Source organism: Peromyscus eremicus, chromosome 9 (assembly GCF_949786415.1).
Source record: "Peromyscus eremicus chromosome 9, PerEre_H2_v1, whole genome shotgun sequence".
NCBI lineage: Eukaryota > Metazoa > Chordata > Mammalia > Rodentia > Cricetidae > Peromyscus > Peromyscus eremicus.
The window spans coordinates 62,855,933-62,876,586 of NC_081425.1; the positions used below are offsets into that span (position 1 = coordinate 62,855,933).

General features: G+C 42.0%; 1 protein-coding gene across 4 annotated transcripts in view; it reads right to left on the reverse strand.

Moving 5' to 3' along the window:
- Window positions 1–20,654, reverse strand: part of Rcbtb1 (RCC1 and BTB domain containing protein 1) — a 47,274-nt gene that overhangs the window by 13,488 nt on the left and 13,132 nt on the right. For 2 of the 4 annotated variants that reach the window (XM_059273551.1, XM_059273547.1), the window contains exons 2-12: window positions 20,460–20,527; window positions 20,181–20,350; window positions 19,701–19,851; window positions 15,501–15,667; window positions 10,635–10,793; window positions 7,757–7,864; window positions 7,246–7,388; window positions 5,514–5,704; window positions 3,382–3,508; window positions 1,593–1,744; window positions 1,005–1,135 (exon numbers count right to left, since the gene is read on the reverse strand). In XM_059273551.1, the coding sequence (XP_059129534.1) occupies window positions 1,005–1,135; window positions 1,593–1,744; window positions 3,382–3,508; window positions 5,514–5,704; window positions 7,246–7,388; window positions 7,757–7,864; window positions 10,635–10,793; window positions 15,501–15,667; window positions 19,701–19,851; window positions 20,181–20,306 (1,455 nt within the window). In that variant the 5' untranslated portion in view covers window positions 20,307–20,350; window positions 20,460–20,527. The remainder of the gene's footprint in view (window positions 1–1,004; window positions 1,136–1,592; window positions 1,745–3,381; window positions 3,509–5,513; window positions 5,705–7,245; window positions 7,389–7,756; window positions 7,865–10,634; window positions 10,794–15,500; window positions 15,668–19,700; window positions 19,852–20,180; window positions 20,351–20,459; window positions 20,528–20,654) is intronic. The other 2 variants (XM_059273550.1, XM_059273548.1) reach the window with 2 other exon arrangements.

Genomic DNA, 20,654 nt, shown 5'->3' on the forward strand with positions numbered 1-20,654 from the left:
CAATGTATATCTTTAATAAATTTCCAGCTACCAGAGACTGCCTTGTCAAATGACAAAACACCTCTAAAAGAGAGGTTCGTGGTGTACTTAGCAAAGCTAGCCATTTTGAACCTGTTATTTTTGACGAATCTGTCAGCTATGAGTTCCTTAACTATCTCTACTGCACCCTTTTGTGGCACTGTCTTCATGATTCAAGAGCATCTGCCTCACATCACGGCTTGTGCCAGCTGCTGCAGCACATAGTGAATCAGGTGCAGCTTCTGCCATGAGGCGTCTATATTCTGTGGCTCTGCTCAACTTCAGGAAAGTTCAGTGTCATACGTAATCCAGAACACCACTCATCAGACTAGAAATCTGAGAAAGCCAGATTTGACATTCAACTAAATATAAACAAATGGGGACTGCTGAGATGGCTCAGTGGGCAAAGACACTGTCTGCATAAGCCTAACAACTGACTTCGGTCCTTGGAGTCCATGCAAAGACGGAGGAAGAGAAATGACTCCTGAAAGTTGTCCTCCAGTCTCCAGACACAAACACACACACTAAAAACTTCAAAATTAAAAAAAAAAAAAAAAGAGGGAGCACACAGTAAGTTCTTTACACCAGAATTAACTGAGCTCCAGGACAATGACAGAAGTGCAGACCCACACAGATACAGTCAAACAGCATCCAGGGCTTCTGCCAGGGTGGACTCAGCAGAGTGGGTCTGGAGAAACAGATGCACTGACATCAGAAGACTGGAACTAAAGCACGCTGCCTGCCAGTCCAGTGGAGTCCAGCACTTTACACTCCCACTGTGCAGCCTCCAGCCAATTAGTTAAAAGCAGAAGCAGAAACACAACTGATCCTGAAACAGTGAACAGAGATGTAAAGAAGCAAGGCTGGATCTCATCGGAGGCTTGTCGCTGAGTCACTAAAGAGAGGTGACGCTAGCCATGCTCCTTGTGTCACAGGAGAGAGGGAAGTGGGCTGGCAGGGAGGGAGCTGGGGCACTTCTATGTTACCTCTGCATCATATCTGACTGCAGCAGAGAATAATGAAAAAGCGTTCTCCACAGTAATCCCCCGCTTGATGATGTGCTGACAAAGCCTCTTGAGTCTGTTTTCACAGTACGATGTAGCCAAGTCCAAAAGACCTAAAAGGCAGAAGCACAGAGGTCACACCAGCTCGCAGTACCCACGACAGCTGCTAACACGCCACGTTCATTTCGTGGGAGTGGTTTCTTATCAAACACTATTCTGAATCTGAGTCAGTATCTTTTTACTCCATTTCTCATACCTCCGAAAATATACCTGTCCTGTATTTACTTTATACAATTTCTTCCATAGTACAAAGAAAAAAAAGGATTCTCTTTTGTTTCTAAAAGGTTAAATGCATTAGAAACTCATCCTTTCATATTAAAATTTTAAAATAAGTTTACAGTTACAAAGTATGTCCATAATTTTGAACAACAGTAGCAGTTTAGAGATGTTTACTTCACACATTATTTTTAAGTATACAAAAGTCAATACACCTGTAAATTACTATATGTCACTGCTCTAAGAACAGAATGAAGTCATGGGCACATGGCCTGGCCAGTCCCAGTGCAGTACCTATGGCATCCTCGGGTGGCAGATCCACTGTGTCTGTGTAGAGGTACTGGAGAAAGGCACGGTACACAGGGTAAGAAAACTGGTCTATCTCTATCACCTCCTTCATGTCCTCATTCCAATAGGACTGGAACATGGATCGGAAATGCTCACACCTACAACAAACGCAAATAACAGATATTACAGGTATCCTCAGACATTACAGGTATCCTTTTCCTTCTGAGCTGGCGCAAGCTGGGGTCATTCACTATTAGCCCCAAAAGTATTTGCTATGCAAGGACTTTCATGTACGGTGCTGCTAATTGTACTCATCTTGATATCACCATTTAACAGTATCAATTAGATAGAGAGCCCAGAAGCACCCAGTACTTCAACTGGTTTCCACAAGTCCCCGTTCTAATCACAGAAATGCATCTTGAACAACACAGTGAGGGCTGGAGATGTAGCTTAGTGGCAGAGTGAGATATGGTACAGAAATACACAATATTCACTCAGGGTCCTAAAAAAATGGGTTGAGTGAGAGTTACTCTGTGAAGTTCGAAAAAATACTTCTAAGCAAGGCATAATGGATGTAACCCGTCAGAAAAGCTGTATGAGAAAGATGCACATACACACACGCACATACAGAGTCATAGGTAAACATCTTTTCATCCACTACTGTGGCTCAGAGTTACTACTCAAGGTAATGAATGACATACGGCTATGCAGTTCTCTTAGAATTTCTTGTTCTGCTGCTTCCACCCACAGATGCTGGGAGGCAGCCGTTTTCGGCAGTACAAGGCCTTCTCACACAGTAGACAAGCCCTCCCTCTACCCACCGAGCTGCGCCCCATCCACACATGGGCTTTTAACTGATTTTCCTGAAGACATAAATAGCCGATTTAATGATCTGAGTTCACGTGTGTATTCTCTGTAGAGGCATCTAAGTAAACGATCATTCAATCATTGCTAATGAATGCTCAGTCCTCTCCCATTTATTCAGGACTCCTGCCACTTATTCTATCTAAACAACTTTTCTTTAGTTGGTAATTTACATTCCTTATTATATGAGTTTTCTGTTTGGGAAAACTTAATCTTTAATAGTAGAAGAGGATAGATACTGATATTTGCTCACAAATTTAACACACAAATAAAATTAAGTAGCTACAAGCGCTGTAATTAATTCATTAATTCATTTATTTTTACTGTTGGGGAATCAAACCGAGGGCACTACCCATGCTAGATAAGTGTTCGACTATTGATCTACATCCCCAGCACAATGTATAATTTGAAAACAACACAAGAACTAGGGGTACTTGCCTGGCATGCATAAGCACTGGCTATAATCTGCAGTACTATAGAAAACTAAACAACAACAAAAACCAACACAAATATAATCTCTGGGCAGTGGTGGCGCACGCCTTCAATCCCAGCACTCGGGAGGCAGAGGCAGGCGGATCTCTGTGAGTTTGAGGCCAGCCTGGTCTACAGAGCAAGATCCAGGACAGGCTCCAAAACTACACAGAGAAACCCTGTCTCGAGAAACAACAACAACAACAAACAACAACAACAACAACAACAACAACAAAAAACTTATACTCGCTAACTTCCTAAAAGTTGCATGAACACAAGGAAAAGATACTCTTTGATAACAAGTAAAGCTGATGACTAGCTGCCGAAAATACTAAGTTGTCAGACTTCTTTGTACTGCGATAGCCATTTCTTCTTAGTGTCTATCCTGTGGTGTAATAAACAAATGAAATAGCAAAAAGAGAGTAAAGTTACTGATGGCTCTAAATTCATGCAAAAATACCTGATTTTCAAAACAGCTTTATGGACATGAATGTATTTCCCATCAATTCGAAACTTCAGATCAGCAGTTTCTGGACTGTCAAATTCTTTCTTGAGTGAGTCTGCAACTGTTAAAAAGTCTTCATGCTCTGAAGGCAACAGACACACTGTTAACACAAAGCTCAGGAGACAGAATCAGGCATGAGAGGCTTTCAAAAGATAATGATGGTGCATAATTCCATTCGATTTCTGGTCAATAAAGCTCATGACTCATTTGACAAATCAAACTCATAGTATTAAAGTAATTGATCTATAAACTACAAACAAAACAAAATGAGTATCTGGAAAAGTCAAAAATAACAGTCTTCGTGTATAATTAAACATGAAAATATACACTAAAAAGAAACCTCATGCTGGGCCATGGTGGCACACACTTTTAATCCCAGCACTCAGGAGACAGATGCAGGTGGATCTCTGTGAGTTCGAGGCCAGCCTGATCTACAGAGTGAGTTCCAGGACAGCCAGGGCTACACAGAGAAACTTTGTCTTAAAAAATCAAAATAAAAAATAAATAAATAAATAAATAAATAAATAAATAAACAAACTTCACAGGTGGTCTATGGGGATACAATTGCTCTCATAACCTGAGTGGTTTCTCTTCTGGGATGAACTGCTTACCAGTTTTCCTTGACTGAAACACTGACAACATCTTTGCTCTGATTTGAGTAGTTTCCAGGATGGCATATTCAATCACGGTGAATTTACCTTACCATGCAAACAGTTCTTAGGTAGAAAAACTTCTTACCATCTGATATCTAAACATTTCTCTTAACCCTGAAAATTAATGCTGTAACAATAATCCTTCCATGCTATCTAGAAGCAGCCAACTTTCCTTCTAAGGACTCAAGCATTCTGCAGGAAAATCAATGACGTGCAGTGACATGAGCTGCTGTGTGAGTCTATCTAGGGAGCATGGTATTATTGTGAACACAGTCAAGGATCCAACACAAACCCATCCGCTCCTCTCTCTGGACAGAGGAACAGAGGAACAAACGACACTGAGAAAGACCCACCCAGAGGCTGGGAACTGTTAAGTCAAAGTGGACAGGCCTCCACTGTCCTGGCTGAGAACGATGCCTGAAACAGGAGCACTCACTGCGGCTTTGAAAAAGTAGGGACTTCCTCACAGGACAGCCTCCCCTGACCCCAGAGCAAAGAGGAGACAAGTGAGGTGGGCAGTGCCCAGGAGACGGGGAGGGCTAAGCACTCACCCGAAACAAAGGTTTCATGGGTGCCTCAGCAGCTCACCACAGGATGGAAATAACCCTTCCCTCTTTGTCCGTGATGACCGTATAGCCTGCTCTTAGAGAACGACTTCTCTCTAACAACTGAACTCACATCTAGAGGAAAAAACCCTTCTGACTTAAGTGGCTGGAAGGAAAGAAGCAATTTACAAGCTAAGATCAGTGGCTAATTTTTCCCCCTCTCCAAACAGTATAAATACTGTTGTGAAAAAGATATCTGCATTTTAAAATCAAGAACCTGGAGAAACCTTTCCTAACTAGGCCAGCTGGAGCAGTACAGGGAAATCTCAGGCTGTGCTGTACTGGCCTGTTTGGCTGTGTGTGCTAAACATAAATGTAGTTACAATCAAATGGTCCCACTCACTGACCCAAAAGTGTGTCAGTCACTGTGTTTACTGCAAATATACATTGTATTATACTAACTGTAACTGAGCTGGCAAAACAATTTAAAAATGGTCTTTGTTCCTCCTGAAGTTTAGTAGCAGCTTAATTCTTCCTTAACATCTTCTTCCCTCAGGAAAAGGGGATGTGGATGAGGTGTGGCTGCTTAGTGAGTTGTGGTTGCCTTTTGAAGCAATAAAAACATTTGGAGCTTAATATAAAACAGTGGTGCGAAGCATTACAAATGGACTAAATTCCACTTGATTGTATTGGTTAATTTTGTTATTAAGTATGAATTCAACTAAAATAAAAGTGCTCTAGGAAGAAAAAAGTCTATGGGAGTGACCTTTGAATAAATCTAATTATTATTCAGGAAAAGCATTAAAACTCGCATACAGAAAACCCGAGAACCAAATATGCAGGGACCAGGACTGGCTTCCCCAGGAGGAAGCAGGCCCCAGTGTCTTACCCACAGACAGGAGGCGCCAGCAGACGGCAGGTGTGGCAAAGCAGGCAAACACGTCATCGGTGCAGGAGAAGTGGGTGAGGTGGGGAAGGACCACTGACTGGCCGCGGCACTGGCCCCACATGTACACGTGACCACCCTGAGTCTTGGCGGCAGACGTGTGGCTGGAGTGACAGGCTGCGATTTCTACAACCCTGAAACATTGAAGAAAAACTCATGTTACTTCCTTAGCACACGAGCCTCCAGCACATCTAGATAGTAATCTAGAAATTCATGCCTGAACACCTCACAAGTCAGCCCAAGGTCAGTGAGGGAAGCAACTAACCCTGCCTTCAAAACCAAAGGTCAGAAAGAGCTCCCCTAACACCTCCACTTCCTCTCTCCTTCCCCTCTCTCTGAGGGCCACACTTCTCACCTAAGTTCGTTCATCCTGAGGTAGGAATAGATACATATATATATATATATATATATATATATAAAACTTGTGGCAAACTTGAAAAGAGACTGGAAATGAGAGTTACTGAGGACAGTGGACAATGACAAATGTCTTCACTGTTCTGGGAATAGAAACAGTAAACAGACAAAACAGTGGGGCTGGAGAGTGTGGAGTCAGAGGTAAGAACGCTTTTTGTTCTTGTAGAGGACCTGGGTTTGTGTCACAATACCCACACGGCGGCTCACACCTATCTGTAACTCCAGTTCTAGAGGATCCAACACACTCTGACTCCACAGACCCCAGGCATACACATGGTGCACATACATACATGAGGGAAAACACTCATACAAATATATTAAAAAATTTTTTTAATTAGAAAAAAACCTATTTTGTGTGTGTGTGTGTGTGTGTGTGTGTGTGTGTGTGTGTTCATGTTCATGGAGGAGGGGGTTAGGATAGTGTGCAGACCTGTGTCAAGGCCAGAAGACAGCCTCAGGAGTAATCCCTCAGATACTGTAGTAAAGCTCTTTATTGGGATAGGGTGTCTAACTGGCCGGAACTCACCAAATAGGCTAGGCTGGCCAGCGATTACAAGTACACACCAGCACATCTGGCTTTTTAAGTATGGGTTCTGGTGATCAAACTCAGGTACTTACAAGCACTTTCCAGATTTGACTATCCCTCTCCTTTCTACCATCCCCCCTTGTAAATATTATCTTCAATAAACATTTCTTTATAGATACATTTTCCCCCTCACCTCCACCCAACGTTCAACCTATTCATTAGGATGAACACTACTGCACTGAGGTTCATGGGCTCTGAACATTCCAAAGGTCAGACCAGCTTCATTTTCACAGTGCTCCTAGGGCAGGCTCCCAAACAAACTGCATAAAACCTTACAATCTGATGAACAAATATTAAGTACCTATTCCAGAAGCAGACATTAAACCATATCAATATTTAAGCAGATAATGTCCTTTAATTATTTAAAAGTGAATTTAGTCGGGACAAAGTTAGTGCTACACTCTGAATTTCAGTGTGATCGCAGACCCTAAATAACCTCCCTACACAATGGAGAGTTCCAAGTCTTCCAGAACTAAGATGCCTTAGTTTCTACCGTCTCAGCTGGGTGCCTCAGAACAGGGCAAGTTCGGAAGACAGGGCAAATTTACATGTTCATTCTGACTTAGAAGCCGTTATGATCAAAATGAGAATGTTCATAAATAAGACTCACAAGCTAAATACCACAGCCCTGCCACACAGTCCCACAGTCTCCAAGACATGGCATGGCAAATTTACCTTTCTTTTTCCACCATGATGTGTGCTGGGCTTAGCAGGTTATTTTTACTGCCAGTTCCCAGCTGCCCATATGTGTTAGCTCCCCAGGCATAGAGCAAGCCCTCATCTGTTAGTGCTAGAGTATGTGCATAGCCGCAGACGATCTGAAAGTAAACACAACGGTTATATACCAGAAGACAGACAGGACAGAGCAACCACCTGCTTAGGCCACAGCTGGCCTCTGCAGAATGCCACGTCAGCAGCATGTGTGGACTGGCATCTGCTGGAATACTCAGAAGCATCAGGGAAGTCTAATTCTTTGACCACTTCTTTATGAATTTCTTTACCCCAAGAAGAAGACCATGGGCTTCCCTTTTCTAACAGAAAAATAGAAAGGCTAAAACATTTCATGTGAAAAGGGAAAGCATAAAGAATTGCTTGAATGGAATGACAAAAGAATTGACCTCCAGCACATCTGTCATGAGAGCACGGAAGGCGGGTGGGGTTGGCTGGCAGGAAAGACAACGTGTACCTGGTTCACACACACGCCGTGCAGAGCTGCCACTCTCACGGGGGTCAACTGGTTGCCATTGTTTCCCAAGCCCAGCTGTCCATTGCCATTATAGCCCCAGCCATACACCTGAGAGAGAGAGAGGGGAGAGGAGAGGACAAGCTGTGGAGACTGCCAACGGGAAGAGCAGTCCTGTCCTACACAGATCAGATACTCCAAAACCTGTGCTGTACACTATGTGATCCTACAAGTGCAATCTGGACGTTCTGGGGGTGAAGACTGACTTTATCCCCATTCTATGACTTCACAAATGAGAAAGTTGAGGGTCATTAATGATTGGCAAGTACCTACCACATGTTCTACACAGTAAAAGGCACAGGAAGGAGTCTTTCACCCAAGTTTAACAAAGACAACGAACATGTGCATACTTGGTGAGCAGGTAGTAAGAGCCACAACAGAGATTATCAAGGTACTGCAGGAAAAGTGAGAAGATTTCTTCCTAAGAAACAATGTGAGGGAAGGATGCTAGAAAGTGGAGACCCGAGCAGGGGTAGATGATGGTGTTCCAGGCAGAAGGCACACAGAATGTCACAGGCAGAGACAAGGTAAGTAGGTAGAATAGTGGTAGAAGAAAAGAAGAAAGAGCCAGATAGTAAACTGATAAAAATTAAAAAAGCTAGGCAGTATGTACATGCCTGTAATCCCAGCTCTAAGCATGCTGAGGCAGAAGACTGCCACAAATTCAAGGCAAGCCTGGGCTAATATCAAATACCAGACCAGCAGGCTACAGAGTAAGACACAACCTCAAAAAACAAAACCAAACAAAGGGGCAAACAGACAAACAAAAAAACAAAACAAAAAAAGAAAGTGGAATACATCTAAGAATTTTTATTACAATATTAAAAAATAGAAATTAAATTTGCATTTTAAAAGAGCACAGAGAAAAGGGTGAACAGGTGACAGACAAAAAAATGACTTAGTAGGTAAATTCATGTCCCATCAGTAAACAAGTGAGCTCTTGTAAGGCTCTGAGGTAAGAAGTGACAGGGGACCAGGAGACGGACTGGGTGAGAAAGGGGCTGAACAGGAGAATCACAGAACTGGGTGGTCCCTCAGGTGTTTCAAATGGCAGGCACCATTTGTTGAAAGTAGCAGCTGGCATAGGCTTGTCGGGAGGGTCAACAGTTTGGAATATCCAGTGTGGGCCATAGTAATAAATTCTAACCAAGAACAGATTTTTAAAAGGTCAAGTTCAAATTAGACGCCTATGACTTCTGGTGGCACCAAGCCCCACATGGATGCAGGAAATGCACAGTGGGACTTTCAGGACAAAGTAAAGCAGAAAGGGGCAGAGTGTGAGAGGTGGCTACAGGTAATCTCATCAAAGCCAGAAATGTAACAGGCACTGGAAATCTGGCAATAGCTTAATATTCTTAATGGCATACTTCTTGATCTAAAAATTCTATGCTGGGAATTTATTCTATAGAAATACCTAAATAATGTACCAAGATATACATATAGTAACAGAATATAATAATAATAATAATAATAATAATAATAATAATAATAATAAATAAAAATCATTATTCATAGCAGCAAAAAATTAAAAACAACTGAAAAGCCCTTCAGCAGAGTTCCAGGTGTTCGTCACCCCCAGAAGCAAAACTAAGCAGCATTCTGGTAAGTGCTACAGAGACAGTCTGAGACAGCACACTGGCAAAGCACATGCTGTGAAATGAGGCAAGGAACAACAAGCCACAGAATGACAGAGAGGGACAGCAATGTATAATTGTCAGTGTTATATAATTGTTAAATAAGGTAATTAAACTCATTTGTAGATAACTGCTTATAAATAAAAGCCCAGAAGGACACACATGAAACTATTAATGAGATTAGGAAAGAGATATTTAACGTTTACTTATATGCTTCGTTGTCTTTCCCTTTGTAAAAGTAAGCACATAATAATCATTTTAAAGTTAAACTTAGTGCTCAGCAGTTCAGAGTGGTACAGCTCTTGCAGACCACCCAGCTCACTTCCCAGCACAGAAGGCTCCCAACAGCCTATAATTCCATCTGTAGTAGACCTGACAGCCTCTTCTGAACTCCATGGGCACACTGCACTCGTGTGCACACACAAACATATCCACATAATTAAAAAATAGTAACAATAAATCTTAAAGAAACAAAAGCATGAAGAACACTGGACGGAGGGTACTAGATGATTGCCCACAGAATTCTGAAGTATTCAAGGATGACAGCAGGAGTGAATACAAAAACTCAACTTAGGTGAGTACTCAGAAACATGTACAGCACCCCAAACCCACTGCATGATGCCATACACAAAGACTGTATAATTCCCATGCACACCAAGGAAAGCAAAGGTGGTACGTGGCCCACTGAAGTGTCATCAGTAATTTCATACAAGTAACCATCAGCTCGCAAGGGACCATGGTGCAGGGCAGAGGGTAGGTTTATAAAAGTAGATAATGACGATCAACAACAAGATGCTTCCTCCAATACAACATGTGAGATGCTGTGCGTGGTTTAGTGAAGAATTCATTAGCTGACTTTCAAAAATGTACAGATGACTCTTCCACTGAAGAAAGGCAGTTCTTTCTGAGCCCATAGCATTAAATCCAAATACCTATACAGATTAGACTACCCGGATCTAACATTTACCCCACCCTCTCCTTTACCATGTGGCTACAGGGATCTTGCAAAAACTAAAATGAAGACACATTAGAATTTTTACTGCAGTCTTCAGATTTGAAGTCCTTCTGAGGATTGAGCACTTGCTAGCTGGTTCTCCTTAGTGTCAGTTAACCAAAACAAGCTCTCCTTCCCTCCATGCTGGACCCTTTGAATGTAGGTGGAGGGGACAGAGAGACAGAGTACGAACCTCACCACTGTCCAGAACAGCCATGGAGGAGGTCTGACCACAGGCAATGCTGACCACTCTCTTCGTGTGTAAACAGTTCGTGACTTTCCGAGGAGTTGGCTGATTCGCTGTAGATCCTGACCCCACCTGACCACAGTTGTTAAAGCCCCACGCAAATAACTACAAGAGAAGGAACAAGGAAAACCAGTCATTAGACCTTCGGCATGGTTTTGAATGCTTTACGTGCACTTACCTACTTATCTTCACAGGAATCCCATACGGTGGCCCTGGGGTAAGTATTCCCATCCCCTGGACGATGGATATAGAGAGCCCAAGTATTGTACTATGCTTTTGACAACATTACTATAGTGCCCCTCTAAGTGTGACAACTAGATATATACATTTTATTAATTTTGGTACTAATAAGGCAAAGCATCAATGATATAAAAAGCACGCTCAACTCTGTGGACACAAATTCTCCTTTCTCATGGAAAGCGTTCCAAACTATATTGTTCATTTCCCTGTCTCACTAATGCATAGTTGATGCCTCAGGACTACTGTTGAGGTCAGGCTGTGCCCTGCTCTAAATTACTCCACATTGTGTAAAATGGTGTTGTAGAATATTATTTTAAGGTGTGTTATTTTTGTTTATGTTGCATTTGTTTAACTCTGTGAAACTGTGTTACTGTGCCTGCCTAAAACACCCAATGGTCTAATAAAGAACTGAATGGCCAATGGCAAGGCAGGAGAGAGAAATAGGTGGGGCTGCCAGGCAGAGAGAATACATAGAAGAAAGAAGGAGCAAGAAAAGGAAGAGGACATCAGGGGCCAGCCACCCAATGTAGCTACCAAAGCTACACAGCCAGACATGGAGTAAGAGTAAGATTTACAGAAGTAAGAGAATGGGAAAAGTCCAGAGGCAGAAGGTAGACAGGGTAATTTAAGTTAAGGAAAGCTGGCAAGAAACTAAGCCAAGCTGAGACTGAGCATTCATAATTAAGAATAAGCTTCTATGTGCGGTTTATTTGGGAGCAGGGTGGCAGGCCCCCGAAAAAGAGTAAAAACCCCCAACAACAAAATGGTTTTCAGATTGTGCCTTTTCCTGAGAGGATCCATCTTACAAGCAGCTTTTTACTCTACTAAGATCGATACACTTAGTGGACACCTAAACAGCACCATCTGTCTGGCACCATCCACAAGACACAATAAGAGTGCTACTATATAAATTTATAAACATAAACTGGGACGGTAGGAGCCCATCAGCACATTAAAATTATTATCAGAAAAATCAGGCACAAGAACTTATCTGACACCCCAGACTAAGAAACACTCACTTGGATGTCATAAAGAACACTGATCAGATGAAAAACGTGCGGGGTCATTACTACTGCAGGTCAGCGTGTAGAGGAAGCAGAGAACCCCCAAGTGTCCTAGGGGCTTCAGCTCACCATGGACACTCTGCTGACAAGTTCTATTCACCACCTGTCTGGACCTACTGTCCATCCACCTGCCCATTTATCCCTTCGGGCCCTTGTCTCTAAAGCCTCTACTTCACCTTGCTTCTGAAGCTCGTCTGACCCCACACCTTGACTCTAGCAGCAGCAGCAGCAGCAGCAGCTATCACCTCTCCCAGAGAGCTCCAGCCAGAGTTCATCTTACTCCCAGACTCTTTGCACCTCTACCAGCTTTTGCCTCTTTGAAATGCCTTTAACTCTGCTGTGGCCTCTTTTACCCTTTGTAATATTTATGTTTTACACCAGGCAGGAGGGAGGGAGAGCGAGTGAGCAATATAATGTGTGCTCTGAGAGTTAATATAAGTAATTAAGACTGAAATTTTAAAAGACTGGAATAAATAATTTGTGATGGTCTTCAGCCAGGGCAACCCAGGACAGCAGGGCTATTGGACAAATTGCTACCAAAGCTGCTGTACCTGCGGATTTACTGTTACTCAATAAACTCTGACATTATGTAGACACAAACATGTTTGTCTATGTTTCTGACACAGTATATTTTAAAAAAGCTAGCAAGCTTCTAACTTTCCACTCTAATTTCTCACCATAAAATAGTAATAGTCATAAGTGCTAAGGACATGTTTACTCCTACAGAAATACCATTGATTATTAGATTGTTCTTCTAAATACTTGAATTCTCACTTGCTACACATCAACTTTGTACAACCTACTTTTGCTATCTATTATCTACCACAATTTGAACACTAGATTTTTACTGGAGACACACAAACAGGTTTCTATGCTAGTCAAAAACCAGAAACAAATACGAGAAATGAAAAAATAATTTTGCCAATGGCCATACCCTTAAAAAAGTGATTCCCCTGCCCCTCCCACAGCAGCTATCAACTGCCAATAGCTCTCAGGAAGGAGTACAGCCTGGAGCTATCTCTCCATCTATTGTAGGAATTTGGGTCAACTTGGTCTTATGTGGGTAACCACAGCTGTTGGGAGTTTCTGAGTATGGTGGAGATGTGTTTAGGAAGGATACAGGGTTACTTGGAGGAGAAAACAGAGAATGGAGAGGCTTAATGGCAGAAGGAAAAAACAAAAAACAAAAAAGAAAAACCTCTTCCAACACTAGCCCAATTTCTAAGCCCCGACATTTGTCCACTCCTTTCCCTGTGACAAGCAGTCTCCACACACCCTCAGCCTGGCTTCTCCATCTTTCTTCTCTGTCAATACTTTCACATGCTGACAACAGTCCAACATACCACTGATGTCTTGACTATGAAAACTCAGATGGAATATGCATTTTACAGGTAGAAGAGAAATAACACATACTTCACCTACTTCACCAAGGAACAGTCACAGAGATACCTAGTTTAATAATACAGGGATTCTGCATCATTATCAAAACTAACACAGGCTAATGATTAAAACACAGTAAGAATCCCAGGCTTCAAAAATGAGCAAGATTTGTCTAATAACAATCATTCCTCAGGTGCTTCTGGAACATTCCAAGTTCCTTAAAAACACCATTGTCTTTCATTTTAAATGGGGACCATGTTTCCACTCAAGAAGCAATGGGCAAGGAGACAGTAGGTTTGGACACAGCCCATGTGCTATGCCTACCTCTGGTACATCCCAACCATGAAACCTGGGTCACCATCGGCTTTGTGGTATTTTCCTCTCTGACTTGTTCCCAATTGGTAGAACTAATTAACACCACTGGAGAAAGGAACAATGTGACTGACCTAATTTGTGCTTTAGAAATCACCGAGGGCCAGGGAAGACTGAATAGGTAGATCCCAGTTATTAACAAAGACCAATGGCAACAGTGCAGGCAGGAGGCAAGACTCCAGCAAAAGCTTGAGGTGGAACAACAGTTACGAGGTCAGAGGGAGAGTGAACAGGGTGAGTAACCTGAAGATAAGCAGGGATATGGGGCTGAACAATTACTTACTACAATGCTGGGAAAGTTGTTTTCTCCAAAATTATTATATACACTGAAAAACAAAATACACCCTAAGAAAGGGGGTGTTTAGAAGCTTACATATCACATCTAAGTTGTGATCATGGCAAAGAGCATGAACGTGAACAATGAGTTCTCTCATCAAAAGCTGCTGGTGGCCATGTCAGAGGAGCAGGAGTTAGGCCACCAGAATGCAAGGCACTGATGGGTGAATCTTAGATAGGCAAAGCCTCAGGCCTTCGGCTCCAGAATGTCTCTTGCTACTGCTGTGCCTTTACATGTTTGTCACTGCCATCTTTCTTTGCTTTCTGCCATGGTGTAAATGGGTGTGGGGGATCCTCACTGCCTTTAATGTTGTAGAATGATCTCATGGAAATACCCCATTCTACTGGGCATTTTTACCTATGGATTATTATGAAGATGATTTCCTCTTAAGCTGTACTGTTTAACTGAAGCAATGACTTTACACAATAATAGTGTTAGTTTAAACAGAATTTTGATGATTGAGGGCTTTAATAAATATAGTAAGGGATTATGATAGAGGTTAGTTTAGTGGGAAAATTAATGTAGTTAAAAGATATAGTGCTGCTCCTGCCCGGGTAGAGCAGGGGCTGTGGAAGATAGAAAACAGGAACAAGGAAGTGTCATGCAGTTGGGACTTACGAATTTCTCTTGATGAGTGTGGCTTAGGTTAATGATTAAAGAAAACAACTGAGTCCCAGGTAGGCTAGCTCAAGCTCTTAATGTTGGGAGATATGTTCATGGGTTTCAGTATGCATCATAGCTGAAACAAAGTTTTTAATAATGACTTAAGGTTAGGTTGTTTTTGTTAATGGCTTTGAGGTAGAAAATCTTGGGGAATGATGTAAAGTTTAGAAAGGCACACTTTTAATAGTTGAGTGAAGGACTCACTGAGGCCAGGGAATAAAAACAGTGACAGCCTGGTTATTGTTGGCTAATGTACCCTTCTTTCAAGGATGGGTTGGTAATCAAGGGTGGTGATTAATTCCTTGTATGCATTTCTACCCTCAGCTTCCTGATATAAAAAAACTGTAGATGAGTGGGTTTGCACCCTGAGGATTTAAAGTAGAGCTGACTAATTGTTTTTCATATATAAAAGTTTAGGTTTGTGATTTTCCTATGATTTTTTTTTATAAGAGTACATTTTGATATAAATAATAAAGTGACTGATTCTTTCTTTATAACCACAAAATGTAGCCTGCCAGTAAAAGAACTTGCTGAGAAAAATACCTTGCTTGCCTACACTCTGTTAATCTATAACAAGTTGCTTGGACATGAATGTGTGTGGGTTCTTGGGGATTATTTGCTTTTCTTCTGTAATGTAATGTAAAATGTTTACTCATGTAAGGGACATGGAAAACATGCTGTTATTTACTTGTTGTATTCATTGTAATCATGCACTTAGTGCAGTTTATGACAAAAGGAATCAAAGAGCACACTTACCTCTCCGTCAGCTGCTAAAGCCATTGAATGATGTGAACCACAGGCTACCTCAACCACCTGCTTGATCAAGAGATTCGTACTGACTTGGACAGGAGCAATTCCTTGATTGGTGGTCCCATTCCCCAGCTGGCTGTATCCATTATGGCCCCAGGCGTAGACAACTCCATCTAAACACATAAGCACATGGAGCATTAGCTCCAACAGAACTGGTAACCCCTGAAACTTCCAGTGCTCTGCATCTGTGCCTCCTCTCCACAAGAGAACCACCAGTGGGAGCCAAGGAGTGAAGGATCAAAGACTAGAGAGGACAGGGGCAAACCTTTTAGGAAAGGACTGGGCACCTACATACAAGATCAGATTTGTGGTCAAAGTCAAAGTTTATGTACAAAAATAGGCTTCTCTCTATTGGACTCTTGCAGTAGGACAAGAGGATCTTGAGTTCACGGTCAGTCTTGGCTACACAATGCATTTGAGGACAGCCTAGGCGACATGAGACAAAAGGTTTGGAGATGGAAAACAGACAGGTACTATAACTAGCAAAGCAAACCAGAAAAGGCATCCATCCATCACTGTCTGCAAAAGGGGAAGTGGGCACAGAACCAACTGCAGCCCTAAGTTATAAGAGAAGATGTGCCATCAGTTATAAGAGAGTTATAGCAAGGATATGTTGTGGCTCTCCTGTCATCACTAGTTGGGACTTGGCTGTGTGGTGCTACAGGAATTGAGTGAGGACTTGGGACACACACACACACACACACATACACACACACACACACACACACACACACGCGCGCGCGCGCACAATCATGCACAAACATGGGTATAAGTAAAATTTATTTACACATGGTTTTAGTAAGTTAATTTTCCAGAACATATATAAGAAAGAAAATTAGGTCAGAATCTCTTTTATATAAGAAAAATTCCAAAAAGGACAGAGCAGAAAAAAAATTATCTATAAAAAGTTAGAAAAATGTTTTTTAGAAATGAAGGCAGGACCTACAGATTACTAATAAGCTAAAAGGTACCCACTCCAGAGCAGTCATGACTCTTCCACAATATTTGGAATAAAGACAAAGCTCTCCGTGTAATGTTCAAAAATGGAGGAAACCGTCCCACAAAGGCAGGAGAGTGGGGCTGAGAAGATGACTCTACGGGCAAAACGCTTGCGGCACAAGCATGAGCAAGCGAGTTCAAGCCTCCAGCACGTGTAAACAGCAGGGCCTGTCGGCGTGCACAGTGATCACAGAGCTGGGAGGCAGAAATAGGAGGACCCCAGGGGCTCACTGGACAACCAATCTAGTCAACGGATGAACTCCAGAGTCAGCGAGAGACCCTGTCTCAATGACACAGGTGGAGAGGAACAGAGTAGCATCGGCCTCAGCCTCCACATGTGCATACACAGAAAGAGCGGAGGTCAAAAAGGAACTGTGTCAATACTAAATCTTAAAAAGTACCATGACGTGAAAATAATGAGAAAACAGACACTCGCCGCAGAATTTGATGTCAACCAAACCACCGAGTCACATCAGTGAGAGTGAAATAACGACACCTTAAGACAGAGACTCACAGATTTCTCAGATCCCTTTCTTGGAAAGTGTCTCAAGAATGTTTTTCCCAGATGAGGGTAGGATCCAAGAAGGATGGCATTGGACACACACACATACACAAATAGGGACTAGAAAGGATAAAGTGAAGAGACTTTTGAGTATGACAGTGAAGCGAAGTTTTGGGCTGGCAGCTGTTCAGGCAGCCTGAGAGTGTAACCAGTCAAGTTTAACAGTTCTAGAGGAGGGGGGGGGGCTCCAGAGATCATCTGATATGTGCTAGTCTGTAAAACAGCTGGACACATGTTAACGATGGATGTATATAGGAGTCAGTAAGTGAAAACGTTCAAAGTAATTATCAGCCTCAGAAGTGAGGGTGGGGGTCATGCAAGAAGAGAAAGGCTCTGCTATAAATAATACTTACACAGTCCCCAATAATGAAAACATCAATACCAATTTAACCAGAATGGTAGTATCCATGTGTTTAAAAGCTAAAGGCAAGAAAGACAGAGGATAAAGAGCTAAATTCTATCTGCCACAATACAAAGTTAAAAGATAATACCCAAGATGAGAAACTCGTATGTAGAAGCCTAAGTACCTTACTTTAAAAATAGGAAAGAAAATGGGCTGGCAAAATGGCTCAGTGGGCAAAAGCTCATGCTGCACAATCCTGAAAACTACATTTAAAAAAAAAAGGTGGATGTGATAGCAGCACACATCTGTAATCTCAGCACTACAGGGGGATGGAAGGCAGAGATAGGAGAATCTCCCAGAAGCCAGCCAGCCAGCAAGCCTGGAGTACACAGCACAGCAGAATCAATAAAGACCGCCTCATTAAGGTGGAATGGTGGGCCAGCAAGATGGCTCAGTAAGCAAAAGTACTTGCCACCGAAGATGCAAGCCAAGAGAAATAACTCCAAGAGTTGTCCTCTCAACTCCTATGCATGCTGTGGCACACATACTCACACTCACACACATACACAACAATAATAAAGAGATATAAGAGATCAAATTCCTAAAGAAACATCTGAAGAGTTCAAGTGGTTCCTTCTAAACAGTAATTCAATCCCTAGCACCACACACACACACACACACACACACACACACACACACACACACCCCCTACACCTACCTGTCTTCAAACATGAACATACATGTATACATACAAAGTTTTTTAAATGATTTGATTGTTTATAACACACATAATATAGATACAGTAATCATACATATGGCATACAATGTAAGTATGCTTAATATACACTGCATAAAATACACTCTAAAGATAAAAATTAAATATAAAAAATTTTTCTCACCAAGCCCTAATTATTTGTATACTAAATTTAATACTCAAGATACCTAAAACATATTGTCTAGACTATAGCATAATTCCAAAAGGATTATGATAGCTTCCAAAGGTCACAACTTTAAAGAAAACCAGTAATTTGAAAGTATGTCTTTTAGTGTGTTTGCGATATTACAAATTTTCTTCAGTATTCAGGGTCAGATATCAAGAACTGGTTATGACGGGAAAACTTCAAACCCGTAGGCCATGATGGGTAAGAGGGAACCAGCTGGTAGAAGCTCAGCTCAAAGGGCCAGAGTGGTGGCAATCAAATGATGACGCAGAGCAGTTAGGACAGAGCTGCCTCATGATGCTCAACCCAGTCAGACTCCTGCATGAGGGAAAGCAGACACCAAAGCCGACACAGAGGCTGAGGCAGCATCCAGGGAAACCGAGGTTCCCTAGTACAGACACACAAGGCAGAGACGCAATCGTCTCCCAAAGGCTGCACTACCGGACCATCTAACAAAATCGGAGGACCTCTACAAGGGATAAAAGACCTAAAATCAAAGGGAAGAAGTTACACATGACAAACTTTCAGGGTGCTGCTTGCCCACAGTATAGATAATTACCAAAGGAAAGTATCTATGCTTCTTTGGTGACCTTGGTGAAGGACAGTCAAAAGGACAAGAATCTGTCTACTTCTTCTATCCCTTCAATATGGCACCCATACAGATGTTCTTCAGAATAAACTAAGATATCTTGATTCAAAATTCAAGAACTACACAAAGGAGAAAACCCAGATTATGTGCGTTTATAAAAATATACCAAAGAGGGCTGGAGTGATGGCTCCGTAGTTAACAGCACATACTGCTGCTTTTCCAGGGGACCAAAGTTCAGTTCCCAGCGCCCACATCAGATGGCTCACAATCACCTGTAACTCTAGCTCCATGAGATCTAACACCTCTGGCTTCTGAAGGCCCTGTGCTAATATGCACATCCCCCACACTGCATATACATAGAGTTCAAATAATAATAAAAATAAATTTAAAAATATATAAAAGAAATCCTCTCAAAGTTACCTTGTGTCCACACATCCACTGAAAAGTCAGACTGTAAGAACCACATCCTTTGACCTTTCCAGCCTTCTGCAATTTACACTGGAAGTCCAAGAACCTAGAGACTGTCTGTGTACAAGACACACTGCTGCTATTCAGTTGGCCTCAAGTGTCTTAAGTTTTACCTTCCTGGTATACTCCCCCCCCCAAAATGAGAACAATCTGAAGTTACTTGATACAGGACTCTCTTTTCCTTGGCTCAGAATTAACTGCTCAATTACCCACAACCCCCAAAGCCAGAGTTTTCCCTCTTTACCTTCAGTGCTGAGGAGGACATGGGGGCCACTCCCATAACTAAGACTTTTGATCTTTTTTCCACACAAGGCTTCTAGTTTCTTGGGCACCAGAGTGCTCTGGTTATCTCCAGTTCCTAGACAGTTACTATAGTTCAGTCCAAACACGAAGACCTAGAGAACAAATACGTTTGCCTAAGTCACTTGACTTGAAATCACACTCCTTTCCCTGCTGAGAAAATAAGATACACTCAAGTCTATGAGCCCAGGTGGCAAGAAGAGACTACTAAAGGTCATAGGAAATCTTCAGCCTCTGCTGAGAATACTCTGGCTTGGCAGTATTAGTCTATACTATAGAGCAGAAGCATTAAAACATATCAAAGATACTCTTCCTGGATTTCAGGTTCTCTTTACCCCAAACCTATTTTCAGCCTTCAAACTATAGAGTTTCAAGTCCAACCCCCAAACAAGCCCCCAAACTAAATTCCAGTTTCCAGTCTTACCTCATCATTATCAGTGACATAGATGGCCTCATTGGCAGAGGCACCAAAGACACATGCTTTCCTGATCGATGCCGTTTCCTGGGCTGAGAGCAGAGTGAAGATTGGCCACTTGCCTACATCCACCATGACTCTGGCTTTGCGTGATTCCTATAAATAAGCTGACATCTCTGCTGTAAGAATTAAAATGTATTTAAAGAAAAAATAATAACTACTAAGCTAGCTTTAACAAGTATTATTAATAAAAGCCACCAAAAAATAATCCCAGAAAAATCGACTCACCTTTATGGAAATGGGACATTACTTCCCCAGGGTGTCCAATCCTCTGGTTTTCAAAACCAAGCCTCTCCCTGAAATGAGAACATATCATACTAGAACCAGGAGTTTCTCTTGCCAAATACTAGCAGACAAACTGTTATGCACATGTTAGTATCTATCAAAGAGAAAGCCGGCTACCTACATGGATCTGGACTCTCC